The 18380-nt window shown below is 39.1% G+C and overlaps 1 protein-coding gene across 1 annotated transcript in view; it reads left to right on the top strand.

Annotated features, from left to right (window-relative positions):
- Window positions 1-10557: 10557 nt before the first annotated feature.
- Window positions 10558-18380, top strand: part of Adam28 (ADAM metallopeptidase domain 28) — a 63397-nt gene continuing 55574 nt past the window's right edge. Inside the window, exons 1-2 of the mRNA XM_017802563.1 lie at window positions 10558-10570; window positions 15655-15797. Of these exons, the coding sequence (XP_017658052.1) occupies window positions 10558-10570; window positions 15655-15797 (156 nt within the window). The remainder of the gene's footprint in view (window positions 10571-15654; window positions 15798-18380) is intronic.

Here is an 18380-nt window from a genome sequence, read left to right on the forward strand (position 1 = left end):
GAGAAGGTTTATCAGTGATAACCTCAGTGGGGAAGAGGAAGGATTCACTGCAAGAATCCATAGAGAAGGATGCTGTCTGGAAAAGGCTCCCATAAAAATGAAGTTTCCAGGAAAGGAATGTGGCAAGCTCATAGAAACCTTGAAAGGGAGAGGTAAAGGAAAGTACCCTAGCCCCAGTCTTTCCCCATCCTCCTGCTTCCCACCAGTGCCTCCCTTGATCAACCCCAACTAGAAGCTGGGACCAAAGAAGGCCATTGCTCTGAACCAGGTGGGTTAGCTTAGGGTCTTGGACTCAGAGTGTGGGATAAAATATAGAAAAGGGAAGTCCAGTCCCAGAGGAACTTTTCCTGTTCGAAAGTAGGGATTGTGATAGAGTAGCTAAAATACAGCATAGTTAGATTACACAGTAGCAGCTTGGGGATGCAGTTTGGGCAGGCAGGAAGAGAAATCAGGTGTGTACGGTGACACTGGGCAGAGCACACCCTTCCTCAGCTGTCAATCAACATTCATGTTCACACATTATTTTGGGAGGTCAATTTCTTCCAAGCTGTTAGGAAAGTCAAATCTGGGCAAACACTTTATCAATTGAGATCTGATCTGTTAGATAAGTGAATTTGGCTTAAGATAATCTTAATGGTAGAGGGGTGGTCAGGCTCTTGTAAGAGAAATATTAATAGTTGAGTCTCTAAAGTGGCCATGTAAAATTCCAGCCATTTGTGCAATTGAAAATCTTCATGATAAAATGCTGGAGAAATATCTTTCATTTAAAATTTTATTTATTATTTTTATTTTATGTGTATTAGTGTATTGCCTGCATGTATGTAAGTGCATCTGTGTCATGCAATGCCCACTGAGGTCAGAAGAGGACATCAGATTTCCTGGAACTGGAGTTATGGATGGCTGTTAATAATCATATGCGTTAACAAACTGCCTGGGATTTGAATCCAAATCCTCTGAAAGAGCAGCCAGTGCTCTTAACTGCTGAGCCATCTCTTCAGTCTCCTGGAGAAATATCTTCCTAGGCTTAAATTATGATACTAAAAATAGCACAGTAAAAAATCATAATAAATCAATATGGATTAAACAGTGTATCATTAGGATATACTATAAATGATAAGAAATTATAATCAAATCTGAGTGATTGTAAAATAAGAATTCAACTAAGTATACTTTAGCTTTCTGATTTATATATGAATTGTCTCTTAAGTTATCTTTTAAGAAGGTAGGAAATAGTGATCTTCAAATGGTAACTGAGCTACCAGGTAGGGGTTAGAGGGAGACTTAAAATAGTGTTTTATAGCACATGTATGTATTATCTGTTCAAAAACTGTTCAATGAAATAAAAATATTTAATTTCCTCAGAGGTTTAGAGAAGGCTACAAGATCTGTGAACAATCTTTACTCCAATTCATCTAAACCCAGTAAAGTGAGCTGTAATTTTCCACTGTAGAATCAGCTTACCTCCTCCCCCCTCCCTCCCTCCTTTTCTCTTCCTTCCTTTCTTCTGCTATGTCTTTCCTTCTTTCCTTCTTTCCTCCCTTCCTCCTCCTCCTGCTCCTCCTCCTCCTCCTGCTCCTCCTCCTCCTGCTCCTCCTCCCCCTCCTGCTCCTCCTCCTCCTCCTCCTCCTCCTCCTCTCATTCTCTCAACTCTTTTTCCTTCTTTTTGGATTCTTTCAACCTATAAACTTCTTTGTCTAGAGGGAAGATTGGCCTGATATTTATCCTATCCCTCAGAGAACAGATTTATAAGCAGCATATTTTTATGAATACTCTCTGTTCAAACATGCTGTTACCATTTCACTGAAGCCACCCTTGTGAAAGAATAATATTTACCAAATGCCTGAGCATGAAGACTCCATCAAACTGACATGTAAAATTAACCACCACATGTTTTATGAGAAAGTCAAAACTTAAAATTTTTTTCAAACTCCTTTCTTGGTTTCTTGACATTAAGTAGCATTTATTTTCTTTGTTTTTTAACCACTTTTAGAAATAGTAGATTTCTATTTGCTTAATACAAAATTAATAGAATTTGTGAATATTTAAATGGTAGTATTCACACATGTTGTGCATAAATAATTGAATATTCACAAGAATACAAGTTAACAACTTTGTTGAAAGTTAAGGGATAAATCAGAAGAAGTTGCCTACTTTTCTATTCTAGTCTATCATTTTTACTGTCTCATACAAACCCAGAAGCCCATGGCACAGAAACAATAATTAGATACAGTAGTTACTGAGTAAATGTTTGCATGCTGAATTAATGATTCAAAAAGGATTGTACTTTAAAAAGGAGTGGAACTAAAGAACCACAAGTCATGAGCTTCAGAGTCTTAGCAGAAATAGAAGAAAAAGCCTTGTAAGTCTATTATTAACAAAACCAATTTAGAGTCTTAAGGTTTCCTATTCAAACTTATGTTTCACCTGTGATAAGCTGAAACTATTTGCTTTTCAGCTTAGTTAACATAATTTTTGAAAAGAAAGTCAAGAGACCATGTTATCAACTTTCAGTTACCATATTTGCACAAGGGCATACTTTCTTGCTTAGGTTCTGATTATAGAATTGGCCAACAAGCTCTCAGGCTCTGGATTATAAAGCTAAGTATTTAAATATGCAATGTTCTATTGGGTCCTCTGTAGTAAAACATGACTTTCCCTACCCTCATAGTAGAAGGTTAAACAGCAGTAGGTCGTTAGCAGAGATGCTCTGTGTGTGATCAGACTGACATACCATTTACTTCATCTGATGGTTGTTCTAGGCAAGTAGACCCAGCTTGCCAGAACACCGCTAAGTAGAGTGAAGAGACTACCCATCCATAGGCCTGTGATCTGTTTCCTTTTGCTCTCTCTCCCCTCATCTTTATATGGTAGAAGGATAAAAAGAAGGTCTAATACTATGAGTGTCCTTATGCTTTCAGTGAGGGGACCAATATGGCTTAACCATAAACTGTACAGAGGCGGTTCTCTCGTCAAACAACTCTTCTTATCAGTTCCTGCTTGTTCAGTGCTGGGACTCAGTTCCATGTTATCTACAGAATTATTCATAGAAGTCAATCATAAGAAGTTAATCATAGGGCTCAACTGCCTCTTTGATGACCTAAATCTTCTTCCCACATCGCTGCTTGCTCACTGTTTCCATGTACAATGTGTGGTCCTGCACAATATGTGGTGTCTTCTTCCTTGTGTGTGGGGGGGCATGAGACTATTGGTCATGAACTGTGCCACCTCATCTGTCCAGTGTAGAGTGTCCTGTGTTCAGTTGTCCTTTAATCTTTTCCTCCCCAAGAGAGGGCGTATAAGATTGTAAGGCATAACCCTGTACTTGTGCAATCCTTCATCTGCCTTCTTCCCTAGTGAAGAGATGCAGGCATAGTCTTCTGGTAGAGAACACAGAGTAGCTATAGTGAGGTCTTCTAGATGCTTCAGTACTAACCCACCTTGGACAGAGTTTATCAATACAAGGCCTCTCATTCCTCTAAACTCTATTTGAGAAATATTTTAAGCTCTAGAATGAGGTAAACATACAGAGAACACAGCATAACAATATAGTTAATGTCAGCCAATCTAAAGGTTTTAGGAGCTTACCTATAACTGGGTCTTTCTTTCCTTTCCCATCATCTTCCTGCTTTCAGACTTTTGGAGCTAATTACCACAAACATAATGTATTTAACTCTTAGTATGGTTGGAATGTGAAATGGCCCCATAGCAGGCTCCTGCATTTGAACACTCAGTTGCAAACTTGTGCCTTCGCTTTGCAAGCCTTGGGAGATGGGGCCCTGAGGGTGGGCCTTTGAGGAATATAGCCTGGCCCTACTTCCAGCCTGGGCTTTCTATGTCCTTATTTGCTAAGATATGAACAAGCTACACCACAAGTTCCCACAGCCATGGATACCATATGATGCCTGTCATGATGAACTAGACACTCTATGAACCAAAATAAACCCCTGCTCCCTTAGGCTGTTTCTATTAGGTATTTTGCCACAAGAAAAGTAGCCAATACAGACCTTGACTATCCTTTCCACTTCTCTGTGTCTTTCCCTGAAATTTCTCTTTTGAAATGGGTACCACAAAGGAAATGGATTAAAAGGGTCTGACACCTTACTGCAGGATACTACACTCCAAACCTGACCCACAAAACACAGTAAAGTACAGAGTCCAGGCAAGGCATTTGGTAGAGTGAATCCACAGGCACAGTTTTTTCCTCTCCTGCTCTGTGTTATGGGGCTTTCTCTAGCAAGTGCTCCTCACACAGCATTGCTGAAGGACTGTCTCTGGCACTCACCTTCCAGTTAACTGTGTGCCTTGAGAGAGGGGGCCAAGAGCTGGAGAGACCCACTGGTGTGTGCTACCAGAGAACAATCATTTGTTACCAACCTCAAGGAGTCCTGGAATATCCCTTAATGCCACTGAGCCCGTTTCCTCATATGTCACCAATGATTCCTATATCATACGGCTTTTTAAGCGTTGTGGGACTGGAGAGTTGACTCAGCAAAGAGTACTTGTTGCTCTTGCAGGGGACCAAAATTCAGTTCCTATCACCTGCACCCTCATTAGGCTTCTCACAACTGCTCGGAACTCCAGGAAATCTGACACTCTCTCTGTGGGCAGCTGCACGTACTTGGCATAGACACATGCAGGCACACACACATAAAAAAAAAACAAATTAAAAAGAACAAAGAATTAGTGAAACTTATCAAAATGCATTCAAGATGGTATTAAGCACGTTTTAAAGGGAAGTGATTTTCTCAGAATTCCTTCCACAAATCCCAGTGTGCAGGCACTACACAACTGGGCAGTCAGTGGCTCAAAGCAAGGACACCGTTTGGCACATCCCCAGTTTTTAAGCAAATCATCTTGTTGGAATCGTCTTTGCAGAGGAGCTTTAATCAGAGAAGCTGGTGCTTATAGAAAACAATGCAGCAGACACTTTACAAATATTTTTCAAATATATAACGTCATTGTCCCTCACAGATCTCTGTGAGGCAGAGGGCTGGATGCTGCTCATTAAGTGGCAACTGAACTTATTTTTATCCGTCATCGAGATAGGGCAATGTTCTCCTTGCAGTGTCTGCTTGGTGAGTGACATAGTGAGGACTAACTGGAACCTGTGTGTTCCACCCTAGACCCCCTGCTGTTTCTCCTCATACCATGGCATCCGCTCTTGAAGTCTTCTGACTTCAGGCAAGAGTGGAAGAGACCACACATTTAAACCATGGTGCAGGTTTCTGACACTTGAAATATCAGCTGTGACAAATGTTGTCATTGTTCTTACTTTATATTTGTATTCATTATTCCGGTTTTACTAAATGAAGGTTTATCTTAGTCTGAATCTAGTCTCTGACAGTATCTTACAATGTGACTTTGGAGCATTTAATTGTTGCTTTGAGTTAAACCAGTCTGTCATATATCAGGAATGAGCTATGAAAAAAATTACTGCTATGGATTGATAACTAGGCATCTTTCAGAAGGTGATTGTGGTCTCATTCCAGAGAATGGTGTACAGAGCAAGGATAGTAAAGGCTCCCATTCCTCAACACTTGTGCATAACTGAATATTCTTGTTGAAAGCCATTGGTGACCAAGTCCCCAACTCACATCCCTATGTGATAGTCATGGTTCCTGGAGTAATTGTATGGAAGATATTTTCATAAAGATAGATTATTAAAAATTCTCTTCCCTTCCCCTTCCTCCTCTTTTTCCTCTCCCCCGTCTCCCCCCATCTTCTGTAACTCAGACTGGCATAAAATTCACCATGAAACCCAAATTGACTTCATACTGCCTTTGCCTGCTGAATGTTGGCATTACAGGTATGAGCCACCATGCCCAGCTTAGAAATTCTTCAAGCATTTCACAAATAAGACACTGTTGGGGTCACAACAGAGATTGGATGTTGATCACAAAGATTTTGAAACCAAATGAAGTGGCATTTCTTATGTATAAAATAAAAGTTCAAGACAGCCCACTTGACAAGGCATGGGAGTAGAAGAGGGACCACGAAAGCGTCAGAGTTGCTAAAAGCTCTTGCAATGTGATGGTAATGAAAGCCTTTGGATGGTTGCTGAGAACTTTGAATGTTTGCTAGGAACTCTGGACCCTGAAAGGTCCCAAGATAAGAATGGGAAAGGTAAAATAGTAGCCTCTCCCTCCCCTGTAGTTACCCAGGATTGAAATCTTTGTTTTCCCAAACTGCCACATTTCCGTAACCTTTGTGACTGTATGTCACCTGTAAACCACTTACTTACCATATATGTGTTATTTGCGTTTTGCTTGTCAATTCTCACATATGAGTATAAATGTCCCCAGAACTTGAACAAGAGGCTGACACCATTACAGAATGATCCAGGTGCCAGTCCGGCTAGTGTAAAATTAAACTCCCTTTCCTCACCTGACTTTGGCTGCTGGTCTCTTGACTCTCCTGATTTTTCCACAACAAAACTGTCTAGAAGAATAAACTCCTTTATTCCCAGCAAGAGGGTAAAGGGAGCCGACCTCCATCCATTTTGCCTGCTGCCACTGGGAGGCCAAAAGCAGCCAGCAGGCTACATACTGAGCTCAAGTCCCAGGAATGTAAGCGTTAGGAGTGAACCGGGAAACCTCCTTCAGATCTGATCACTCATCTACTTTTCTCATAGTATTCATTTTGCCCATTTTTGGATTCTAACTAGATTTTAAGCTATAAAGCTTATAGAATGTTTGTTTCTATATTCAAGCTTACTCCCCAAGGCTGACCGCAGCAGTGGGCTCATGGTAGACACTAGATACATATTTAGTGAATAAACAACGTCTCTTTCAAATCTTGCAGCTCTCCTACGTATAATTAGTTGCTAAGTCTTACCACTTTTGCTCCATAAGTGTTTCTACAATTCATTCTGTTTTCCAAGCCCCTTGCTTCCTCCCGTGGTCAGACTCTTCTTACATTTGGACTTCTAGCAAGTTCTTGTCCTCTGTTGTTTTCTAACTTCATCCATTCTTACTGCTGCCAAACTAATCGTTTTGCTTTCAAATACTGGATGCTAGCTCATGCTTTTCCTTATTCAATGACAGTTTTCTGAGATTACTATATGATGACAGGTCTGTTCTCTTGCATGCTCTTCTTTCTGCCATTTATTTTGTGTTCTCCCAGAATTTAACAATGTTGATAAAACACAGATGTAATGTTGATGTGTCTATTGCAAAAAAGTAAAAGGCAAAATTAAGGAGGATGTCAAATTAAGGTGGGGCCTGGAGAGATGGCTCAGTGGTTAAGAGCACTGGCTGCTCTTGCAGAGGATCTACCTGGGTTTGATTCCCAGCACCCACATTGTGGCTAAAGAACAGTCTATAACTCCAGTTCCAGGGGAGTCAGATGCCCTCTTCTGACCTCTGTGGACATTGCATGACATGGGTGCACTTACGTACATGCAGACAATACACTCTACACATAAAATAATAACAATGATTAATAATAATAATACCAATAAAATCCATCTGTTGTTTATTATGCTTGCTTGGTGTGTCATCTAAAAATAACCAAGGGAACAGAAAATAAAATTCATTTGGATAGTGGTGGAAATTCTTTGCTACTAAAGGATTTTATAAATAGAACTCTAGGCTACGAAGGTTGACTCAAAACTGTGAGAATGCTAGCTAGAAGCAAGTCTGGTCAAAGCGTGGGGTTACTATTCTCTAAAGAGAATTGAAGAGCAATTGACAATTTAAGCAACCCCACATCACCATGCAAGCTGTTGTCACCTGGCTTCAGCGTTCTTCCAACATAAAAAGCTTGTGGGCAAGTTAATCTAACCATGGTTTTCATTCCCTGCAGTGACAACATGAGCCATTTTATACTTAGGAGGGTTTTCTCCATTCCTCCAGGTATGTTTTGCTCCACCAATACCAAAATAAAGCCAATGATAAAATGATATGCTATAAGATGCATTCTTCACCTTTCCTCACAGTTAATTCTTCACGGACCATTGTTCCTGCTTCCAGGATGTTTTCCTTGAACCTATGCATAACTCTATCATAGCACTAAATAGGAGGTATTATAATGGTAATCGCATACATGGTAACACTCACTTTCTGTAATTCCACGGTCATGGTCATAGTCTTCCCTGTCTCTCTCACTAAACTGGAAGCATCTCGAAATAATGATGGAGTTTTTCTATGATGATTTCAATGTGTGACCCATAATAGGTATTAATGAATGTGGAATGAAAATAAAGATAATAATTAAAAAGTTAAACTATCTTTTCTATCCCCTGAAAAAGACAAAGCTGTAGAGCTGGTAAGAACAGGAGGCAGAAGCTGAGTAGGCAGTTTAGGGTAAAAAGACCCCAAAGAAAAGTGACCAGTTTCCTTCCCAGCTAAAGCTGGGAATTTCCTTTGATCTGCCAGTACGCTTTTCCCTATTTGAGGCCAGAGATTTCAGAAGTGTCTGACTGAATGATGTCTTTGGTTCTGCAGTAGTGAGATGCTGAGGAGATCAGTAAGTGGGTCTGGTATTTTTTCTTATCTCTTTTCCCTGTTCCTGGGAGGCAGCCTGAGGATGTGATGAGAACATCGAGGGTCCTGGACAGCTGGAATGACAACTGGATTGACCAGCTCACCTCCCCCTCCCCTCCTCCCTCCGCTACACCCTATTAACGCCCAAGAAATAAGACTCCATGGACTCTCACTCCTGAAGACCCCTCCTGCCATACAGGGGTCTGCCATCTCTACCCCAAGCTCCCAACAATAAAACACACCTTTCTAAAACTCACCCTCTTTGGTCCATGAATTTCATTCTTTGAATTTGCAAAACAAGAACCCAAAAACTTCTGGTTTGAGGTGGATTTGGTGGTCTTTGAGTAACTGGAACCCTAGCCTCTTAAGAGAAGCGTAACAAAGTGCAGAAAGGCTCCATCACTCTCAAAGACAGGCCTATGTTTATATTCCCATATCTTTAAACCTGGGCTTAAGAGACAAGATTCTCAATCTCCATTTTTAAAGGCTCAGTGATTAGTGGGGTTTTTGTTGTTGCTGTTTTTTCAAAAAAACTTGTGATTCCTGTGTGATGATTTTCTGAACATGTAAGGCACTTCCTTTATACTGAAATCTTTAGGACAATAATGTGCTTTGTAATCCATAAAATGAAGCATAATTCATGCATATTACCTATAAAGTTGGTGGTAGCAGTTTATTCTCAGGATTATTTCTATTTCATAAGAATCTTATCCCTAGAAATAAGACTGTGTATATCAATCAGCTAAGCATTAAGGTGTGTGACTAAGAACACAGACAACAGCTCGTTCAAATTCCAACTCTTCCACTTTCTGCGTGAGTAACTCAAGCAAGCAACTTAATCCTCTTAATATACACAAGGAAGACAACGGAATCTTAACCTTTTAAAACCTTTCATGCTTTTAAACTCCACTTTTTCACGTACAAAATAGAGGTAAAACAGTATTTATAAGACAAATGTGTCATTGGGATTAATATAACAAGTATAACAGATCCAGGGAGTAGCTGGATTTTAATAAGCAGCTCAATTAATATTAGTTGTTTTATTAATTATAGTTATACATGATCAATTTAGCCTCAGAACAGAAGTCACAGGCCCAGAGACAGTACTCTCTTGATCATTAAGTCTTCTGCACCCCCATCTCACCAGGTTTTCAGGGCACAAACACTTTGGTAATCTGTAAATCCTTACACTTGTGCTGTTGAAAATTCTTATTTCATGCCAATGGGCGTAGCTTAGTTGCTTAGCCTAGCATGCATGAAACCCTGGGTTCAGTCTCCAGCACTGCACAGAAACTGGGTGTGGTGCTGCACACCTGCAGTCCCAGCATTTGGGAAATGGAGTCAGGCGAATTAAGAGTTCAAGTTTATCTTCCACTACACAGTGAGTTGGAGGCCAGCCTAGGATACATGAGATCCTGTCTTAAAAAAACAAATCTTAAATTTCAGGATAGTCCAAGTACCTTATGAACACTATTGTGTGAGGTTACAATGTAAGATAATTGGAAATAAGAATTTTCCATAAAAATTAGACTGAATTAGAAACTATTTTAGAATACAAAATATGTGTGTAGAAAGAATAAAATTGTCAATAACTATATTTATATAGCTGAAAATATATATGTATATGTATATAATTAAACATATTATATACAAAAAGTATACATAATATGTATTCATATGTTATACAGTATGTGTATAACACATAAATATATCATATATATGATATGCAACATGGCACATGTATCAGGACACCTCAAAGCAGCTGCCTCTTTGTGACTTACTGAGCTACAGCAATACATTGGAAACACAACTTTTGAATGGAGAACAGAGAGAAGAAAGAGAGGGAAGCAATAGCTCATGATACAGGAAATTTCAGAGCCAGCCGAGAGGCGGCCAGGACTTCCGCCTACTGCCTTGTGGCAGGACCACAGCTCACAAGTTGTGCAACACCTTCAGTAAACACTTGCTGAAGCGTACACAATGAAGCAGGGAGTTCCATTAGGTCTTGATTAAGAGGAGGCAGGAGCAGAGGCAGCCAGGTGTGAGCGGAGGCAGGTGCTCCTGGAATCGCAGCATGTTGCAAGGGAGTCTCCTGGTAGTCTTCTTCCTCCTTTCTCCAGTTCCAGGTAGGCCTTAACTCTTCCTTGGGTCTATTCAGTACATCAGAGGACTGCATGCTGTTCATTGACTCCTAATAGTTTTATTTCATATAATATTTTGACTAGCTATTTTCCCTTTCCTTAACCTATTTTACTGATCATTTTGGCTGATTTTATCTGTTGTTTTGGGGGCTATAACTGATGTAAAGATTCGGCATTAAACAGAACAGTGAGAGTTTTATTAGCCCAAGATCTGTATGCCAGATTTGACATCCTTAAAAGTGAAAGAGAAACTTTGATACATTATAATTTAAACAATGAATATGATCTTTCAGTCAAAAAGCAGAATGTATCAAAACTCATTCTATACTTATTTCTATAAACACAGCAGATTTTTCTGATGTGCAAAGCCTTGGGAAAATATCTATTATAATTAGGGCCAGTTCAGCAACGTATTCTGTTCTGGACTGCACGTCCTAATGTTAGTTCTTTTATTCTTGGTGATAGTAGATACATCTAATTGGTAACAAGCAGCGACCAACATTACACTTATAAAACACTGTGACTTGGTGAAGAAGTGTCTCAGCTCAGTGTAGATCGAAAATCCACTTTCATTTTGCTCATTGCATCAAACATGGAAATTTAGAAGTAGAGGAATAGTACTTCCTAATAATATGTTATACCAAGTAGGTCTCTCCGTTTCAAAATTCTCAACTAGAATTTGCATGGATGGGGTCCAACGTAATTCTTCAGCTTATTTTTGTTTCTGGAGCTCGAGTCTATGCATGAGTTGTTAAATATGGTTTGGGTCTTGGAATCCTTGCTGAGACCTGGGAATGAGCAAATTATTAACAGAAGTTGAGAGTCCAAGAAGGAAAAGTGTCATCTTTTCTGTTCCCCTTTGTACTTTATCATTAGAAATAATTTCTGAATTGTTTTTCAAACTTGCAAAATATAGAGCCTTAAGTCCTTCACTTCAAACTCCTAGTTTTGATGATTCAGAATTCATAAGAATTCTCTTTCCCTACATTTTATAAAACTTTTGGAGACAGCCCTCTCATTGAGGCATTAGAACTTCTTGGGTTCTAGCTTTGTTTTAGAAGAGAAAGGTCAGACTGGATCCAGGAACAGTGTCTCATGGTTGACACCGGGACCCATGCATGCTTCAGTCTTCTCAGTAAACTTTGGTACCAGCCCGTGTCTGTTTTCCCAGCTCTGCATCCACAACCTAGCACCAAGCGATTCAGCACCTTAAGAGTCATGTGTTAGAGTGTGACATCATTCCAAGAACATGGTGAAGGGGACAGAGACTCTGAAACTGCTCTGCTGACAGGGGACGTTTGTCATGAACAGGAAGTTATCGTCTCCCTTTTCTTTACCATCCAGGTTGTATTTTCAGGGGTTTATCTCCCTGGTTACTGGAGTAATTCCCACTTTTCAAGGTCGGTTTTCCAACCGGAATGCAAGTGAAGAAATTTTATTTTCTGTGTCATTCCTCTGTGTTTCCTTGTCTTTACCATCAGTACCACATGTGCCCCTCTAGCCATAACTTCTACCCAGTTCCCACTTCTTGAAATAAAAGAATAATATGCAAAATAAGATTAGATGCTTGTTATGTGTGTCATGATACCCCAGAGAAAAGGGACAGAGGATTTCATTATAAGAAAAGTGAAAACACATATTTGAAAGGACATGACAGGTGTACGTAGGGGAGGAAATAAGTGTGTGCACTAAAAGAATAGATCATTCTGCTTCAGGATGTAGTGACTTTAAAACCAATTTTATTTAAAAGTTGCAGTTCTTCCTGGCATTTAGAAATGACTGGAAAAAGCAAGCCATTATATGCAATTGAATCTCAATAGCAAAAATGATTCTGTGGTTCCCCACCTACAGAGCTTGTGCTCATTTTTACTGAATAAACCTTAAAAGAACAAGTGAGTTCAAGCAAAAACAGAGAATTCAGCATATAAATCAATGTCATTGCATAAACTTTAATTTGGGACTTGCTGGTACATTTGGAAAGACAAGGCTTAAAACCAATTCAATATGTATATAGATGTTCAAACTTCCAAAATGGACCCAGACACATTAACATACAGGAGAGCATTCCAGACTGACGTTGGCTACATCAGCCTTGTTAATGAGCTTTGATTTACCCAAAACTAATGAAAAGTTTAAAAAATCACATCCACATCCACATCTCTATCTCAAATCAAAGCAACAATTTCTTTACTTTGGTCCAGTTTTACCAGTCAGAGCTTATCCAACACATGAGTTCTGTGGGAGCGAGAAAGCAAGTATTAAAATAAATTAGTAGAAACATATTGTGTTACATCTTGGATTCGTGTAATCCCTAGATGGCAGTTAGCTCTGTTTGTTCTACTGGCTTCTAAATAATTAATATGATCTTATTCACCTGGGAGGAGGTTGCACTATCTCCATCAAATCAGAGGATCAGTAAGCCAAACAATATCTGTGTCTGTGCCATACTTGTGTGCCGTGTAAACCTTTATATTTCAGAGCTCATTTTTTTCAGGGGCCTGCCAGATTTCAGGAAAATCTGTCATTTCAGAGAAATCCTGTTTAGAGAATTTACTGTGTTGCAAGAGTTTGGAATCAACTGGAAATTTATTTTGTACTGAGTAAAGTTAATAGTTATTACAGTCTTTATAAAGAAATAAAGATTTTTGTTTGGCTTTGTCTGATTTAGTTTCTGTTTGGAAGTGCTCACTACCAAACAATGCATTGGCAATAAATTTTATAAGCAGTTTATATATTTTTATTCCATAATTATAAAACAGTTGATAACTTCTAGTTTCATGAAATATTAGATTTCATACTCACTGTAAGAGAAAGAATCAACATGAACAGCAGAGAAACCTGGTGTTGGATAATTGATCTAGTTCCCTCTCCACTCTCCTCCCTCCTGAAAGAGAACTGTATACATCATCACCTTCCGTTTTTATAGGAAGGTTCAAGTGGGTAGTGGCTATTGTTTTGTGATGCACAGGAAATTAGAACCGATTTCTTGTTAGAACAGTATGTGCTATGGATGAAAGCTACTGGTATGGTATCTTTTTAAAAAGATTTCTTTTTGTTTCAAATTTGTGTGTGTTTGTGTGTCTGTGCACTTGAGTACAGGAGCCTGTAGAGGCCCAATGACGGCATCAGATTTCCTGAAGCTGGAGTTACAGGTGTTTGTGAGCTACTCAACATGAGTGCTGGAAGCTGAACTCAGGTCTTCAAGAGCAGTATGCACTCTTAACCACTGAGCCATCTCCCCCCGCAAATACGGTATTTTTAAAAAGAATTTCTGAGACCACAACATCAGTGAGAGCAGCTTGATGAATCAATACCCATGGGACTAATTGTACTGCGCAGGCCCCATAATGCATTGGGTGACATGTTGGTGCTGTATGGTGTATTGTTTTGTGTCAGTAAATTAGAGGAAGCAGCAGGGGATTGTGTCAGTGCCTTCAGTTAATTTCTGGCAAGTCTCATTTTCTTATCAGAATGTACCCCAATAATCATGGTACTTTGAAGACATTATAGTGAGTTCTGTGTTGATTTACAAAAATTTATAGACTTCTTGAACAAGTGTTGAGACATTTTAATCTGCCCCCTCTTTACACACAATTTTAAAAAACAAAATTAAAGCATCGTAGTGTCAGTTCTGTGACTTGAACTCCTTTTGAAATGTTTTCTATACCAAGCCCATGAAAAGAAGTTTTCTCAGTATTGTAATGTGTCACGTTTGACCCAAGTTCTTAGTTAAGTTAATGACTTTTTCTAAGCTTCCAAGTTAAGTATCTCTTGAGTGATGAAATAAATTAAAGTCATTCCAAAGTGACAAAAATTTGACATCACTAGAATTTTTGAGTTCCTTCTTTAGTTCTTGAAAAAAAAAAATAGATATTTTGTTCTCTGGGAAGTCACTGGACTAAGCTGTCAAAGCAGTCCTTCCAGGTGATTGATGGGCAAACACATTTGGTGAGCGCCTCACACACTCAGTGAGCACCTCACACACTCAGTGAACACCTCACATAGTCGGTGAGCACCTCACACACTAGGTGAGCACCTCAGTCATATCTGCTGAAAGACAGACCAGAGTAGGATAAATTTGGTATTACCGCGGGAACTAGGTCTGAGTATTTCAATGAGCTAGGATTATCTTCAGAGAGGCACAAATCAACACATAAAGAAGATGAAGCTTCTGCAGTTCCAGACTTAGAAAGATTGGGGGGCTGTCCTGCCTCTGCTCTCTGAGTCCCACTAGGTCTTCATCCAGGGTGGACCTGTGGCCACCTGCAGCAGTTGTGGTGGGTCTGTCACATCTCAGGAGCTGCTGTACACGGAACCACATCCCGATCATGCAGACAATGAAAAGGAAAATAAAAATCCAGTATCAGCTATTGGAAAGCCCCCGGTTTCTCTTTAGGCTAACTTCTGGGTACAGCATGGAAGAGAGCATTGAATGTGCAAACTGGTTGTTTCAGATAACTTCCCAGATCCCCTCGGTGTGACTGCAGACTCAAAGCAACCCTGTAGGTCAGTGATTTTGTCCAATTTCTGCTTCGCACGTTTTCATGTTTTTCTATGCAAAAAATGCAAAACTCATGCCAGAGTTCTGTGATCCTGGCATCACAACCCTTCTTGTGACTGAGTTTTGGCTATTGCTATTGATAAATGCAAGAAAGTACGTATTCAAATCAGAAGCAATGCACACGATTATATCACTTTTAACAGTATGGTCTTCAGCATGTTTCTGCTGAATTATCGTGGGACTGATCAGCCTTCTGCTTTCTGTTTACATTTCATCTTTTCTGCATTTTACTGCCCAGATCCAAGAGAGCAAAGGGAAAAGGGGAAATTGAAAACGAATACTGTTACCAAACAGAGAAATACTTGGAAACATCACACTGAGAAATATTTAAAGATGGGAATTAGAGAGTCGAGAGAAAGAATGGGTTTCTAATGGTGCCTGTCTCTCCCTGGATCAGTACAGGAACGACTGACATGAATCACTGGAGGCCACTGTGTAGCATCACCCACTGGGACTGAGTACTGACCAGTCATTCCACAGCTAAGTCTTCTCTTCCTTTTTGTCTTAGCAAGTGCAATAAAAGAATTCCCTAAGGCAAAGAAATATGAAGTGGTCTATCCCATAAGACTTCATCCACTGCATAAAAGAGAAGCCAAAGAGCCAGAACAACAGGTAGAGCTTTCTGTTGTCTGTTATTTTCTTAGGTTGTATGTGCATGTGTGTGTGTGTGTGTGTGTGTGTGTGTGTCTGTGTGTCTGTGTGTCTGTGTGTGTCTGTGTGTACATGTATATTCATATGTGCACATGCATGTGGAGACTGGAGATAATTCCTATGTTGCTTGTCATGTCACCCACTTTGTTTTTTTGAGACAGAGTCTCTTAATGGCCTGGAATTCATTCATTCATGGCTAGGCTAGGTAGTGAGCCCCAGTGAGCCATCTGTCTCTACCTCCCCAGATCTGAGATTACAAGCCTGTGCCATCATGCCGGGCTTTTAAAAAATTATGTAGATTCTGGATATAGAATTCAGGTTCTTCTGTTTGTACAAATCAAGGTTCTGGAATGTAAGATAAACTATCCATGATAATAGAGTGCAAGCTTTAATACTTTATAATAATTTATGTTATATACTTCCAAATAACTAGATATAACTTTTTTCATTATTTATATAACAATCATCTATCCACAAACATACATTTGTGGTCATTAAAATAGGAGAACATAAAGTACGCAAAGTGAATATCTATTTGAATTTATCTTTTCTGTGTAGACAGTATTAAAATTAATAATTCTTACAATGTAATAAAACAGCACATTCTCAGCCAACATGCACTCAAACTTTTAATTAGCTAAAGAGGAAAGCTAAAATATGATATTTGCTAAAGAGGAAAGCTAAAATATGATATGCAAAGTCAAGGATGGTGATGGAATTCCAGAGGCTGGGCAAAAGGACCGTGAGTTCAAGGCCTACTGGTGCTACAAAGTGAGACCCTATCTGAAAAACAAAAACTGATGACCCACTCAATAATGTTCTAATTACCTACAGACTAGAGCCTTCTTCTAGGAGTCAGCGACACATAAATAAATGAGACATAACTGATACCAGAAATTCTCTGAAATGCAACTTACCAGGAGTGCTTGTTCCTCTGTTGGGAAACTTTCTTAACAGTATTTCTTCCAATGATAGTAGAACTCTTAGTAGAGTCTGTTTCTCAAAATAACTTTATCAAGAAAGCATTTCTACTAACTTTAATGGAATTCATCTACCTTGGAATCTTCTTGAATATAGCTTTCTTTAAATAATTTATTTTCTTTTTTTTAAATTAAAAAAAATTATTTGTTTTTATTTTGTGTGTATGCGTGTATTGCCTGCATGCGTGCAAGTGCCCACAGAGGTCAGAAGAGGACCTCCAATCCTTTGGAACTGGAGTTACAGACAGTTGTTAGCTGTCATGTGAGTGCTGGGATTCGAACACTGGTCTTCTGCAAGAACAGCCAGTGTTCTTAACTGCTGAGCCATTTCTGCAGCCCTGATAATAATTTCTTAAAGTGTCAAAAATGTCAGTTACCTTTTTTTTCTCTGAGAACTTGGAGGAAAATTTGAATATAGGTAAAGTGATGCCATTACAGAGAGGAAGTCATTTCTTCACAACTGTGAAATAAAATTCAAGTTTTTGTTAAAAACGTGTTTGGTACAAAACTATATACTAGTTATTGGCCAGTAGATAGTCAACATTAATTTTATTTATTATTTATTTATTCATGTAAATATGTGTATATATGTATATCATGTGAGTGCAGTGCCTGCAGAGGTCAGAAGAAAGCATCAATTGTGAGCCACTGGACATGGGTTTTGGGAACCAAACTTGGATCCTCTGAAAGAACAGCCAGTGCTCTTAACAACTGAAGTATCTCTCCAGCCCCACAATATTAGTTTTCAGTGATTGCGTAGAGGGATGTGGTTAATACAATGTGCTTGATGTTACTGTAGATCAAAGTGCTATATGAGAGCTATGTTTTCCATAGTGAATGTGTGCATAGGATCTTAATATTAAAGAATAGTGTATATTTACACCTCAGGTTTACCAATTCCCCTGAGAAAATTCAGATGCATCAAAACTGAAACAATCCTTTGTCCTCAAGTGCAGATAATAACGGTAATGCCTATACTTTATGGAAACTGGAAGATCTAATATATGCAAAGTAAAGTGGGATGTAAATATAATCTCATGTTCAAGGATGCACTGACTCTGCCCTATGGGTACCCATGACATCACACATCTTATGACTAATTGTCTGGAGTTTCTGTGACTTCCATGAACAGGCCTTTTTCACTTCTGCCTCTTAACATAAACTATTTGCCAATCAACCTTGGCGTTGTGTTTTCCCTTCTCAATCATGTGTTTATTTCTACCTCTGTGCCCTTTCTTATGGGTATTCTGCTACTTAAAATGTTCTTATTTAGTGCTTTGTGTGTGTGTGTGTGTGTGTGTGTATGTACATTAGCTCATCTTATGTTTTTATGTGAAACCAGTATGGCATATTGATGTGCAGACTAACAGATCCCATTCCTGAAATCACACATTCATGGTCACTATTAAACAATTAATTCTTAATTTTAAAAGTATTGATTTTATATATGTGGTGATGGAATACATACCTTTGTATTCACATGTGCATGTGTCTATAAGAGTAAATGTGATCTTCCCTTCTGATTTGAAGTTGTTAGTCTAGATAAAGGTATTTTTTATTTTTT

This window comes from Nannospalax galili, unplaced genomic scaffold (genome assembly GCF_000622305.1).
Source record: "Nannospalax galili isolate Female #2095 unplaced genomic scaffold, S.galili_v1.0 scaffold291, whole genome shotgun sequence".
NCBI classification, from domain to species: Eukaryota; Metazoa; Chordata; class Mammalia; order Rodentia; family Spalacidae; genus Nannospalax; species Nannospalax galili.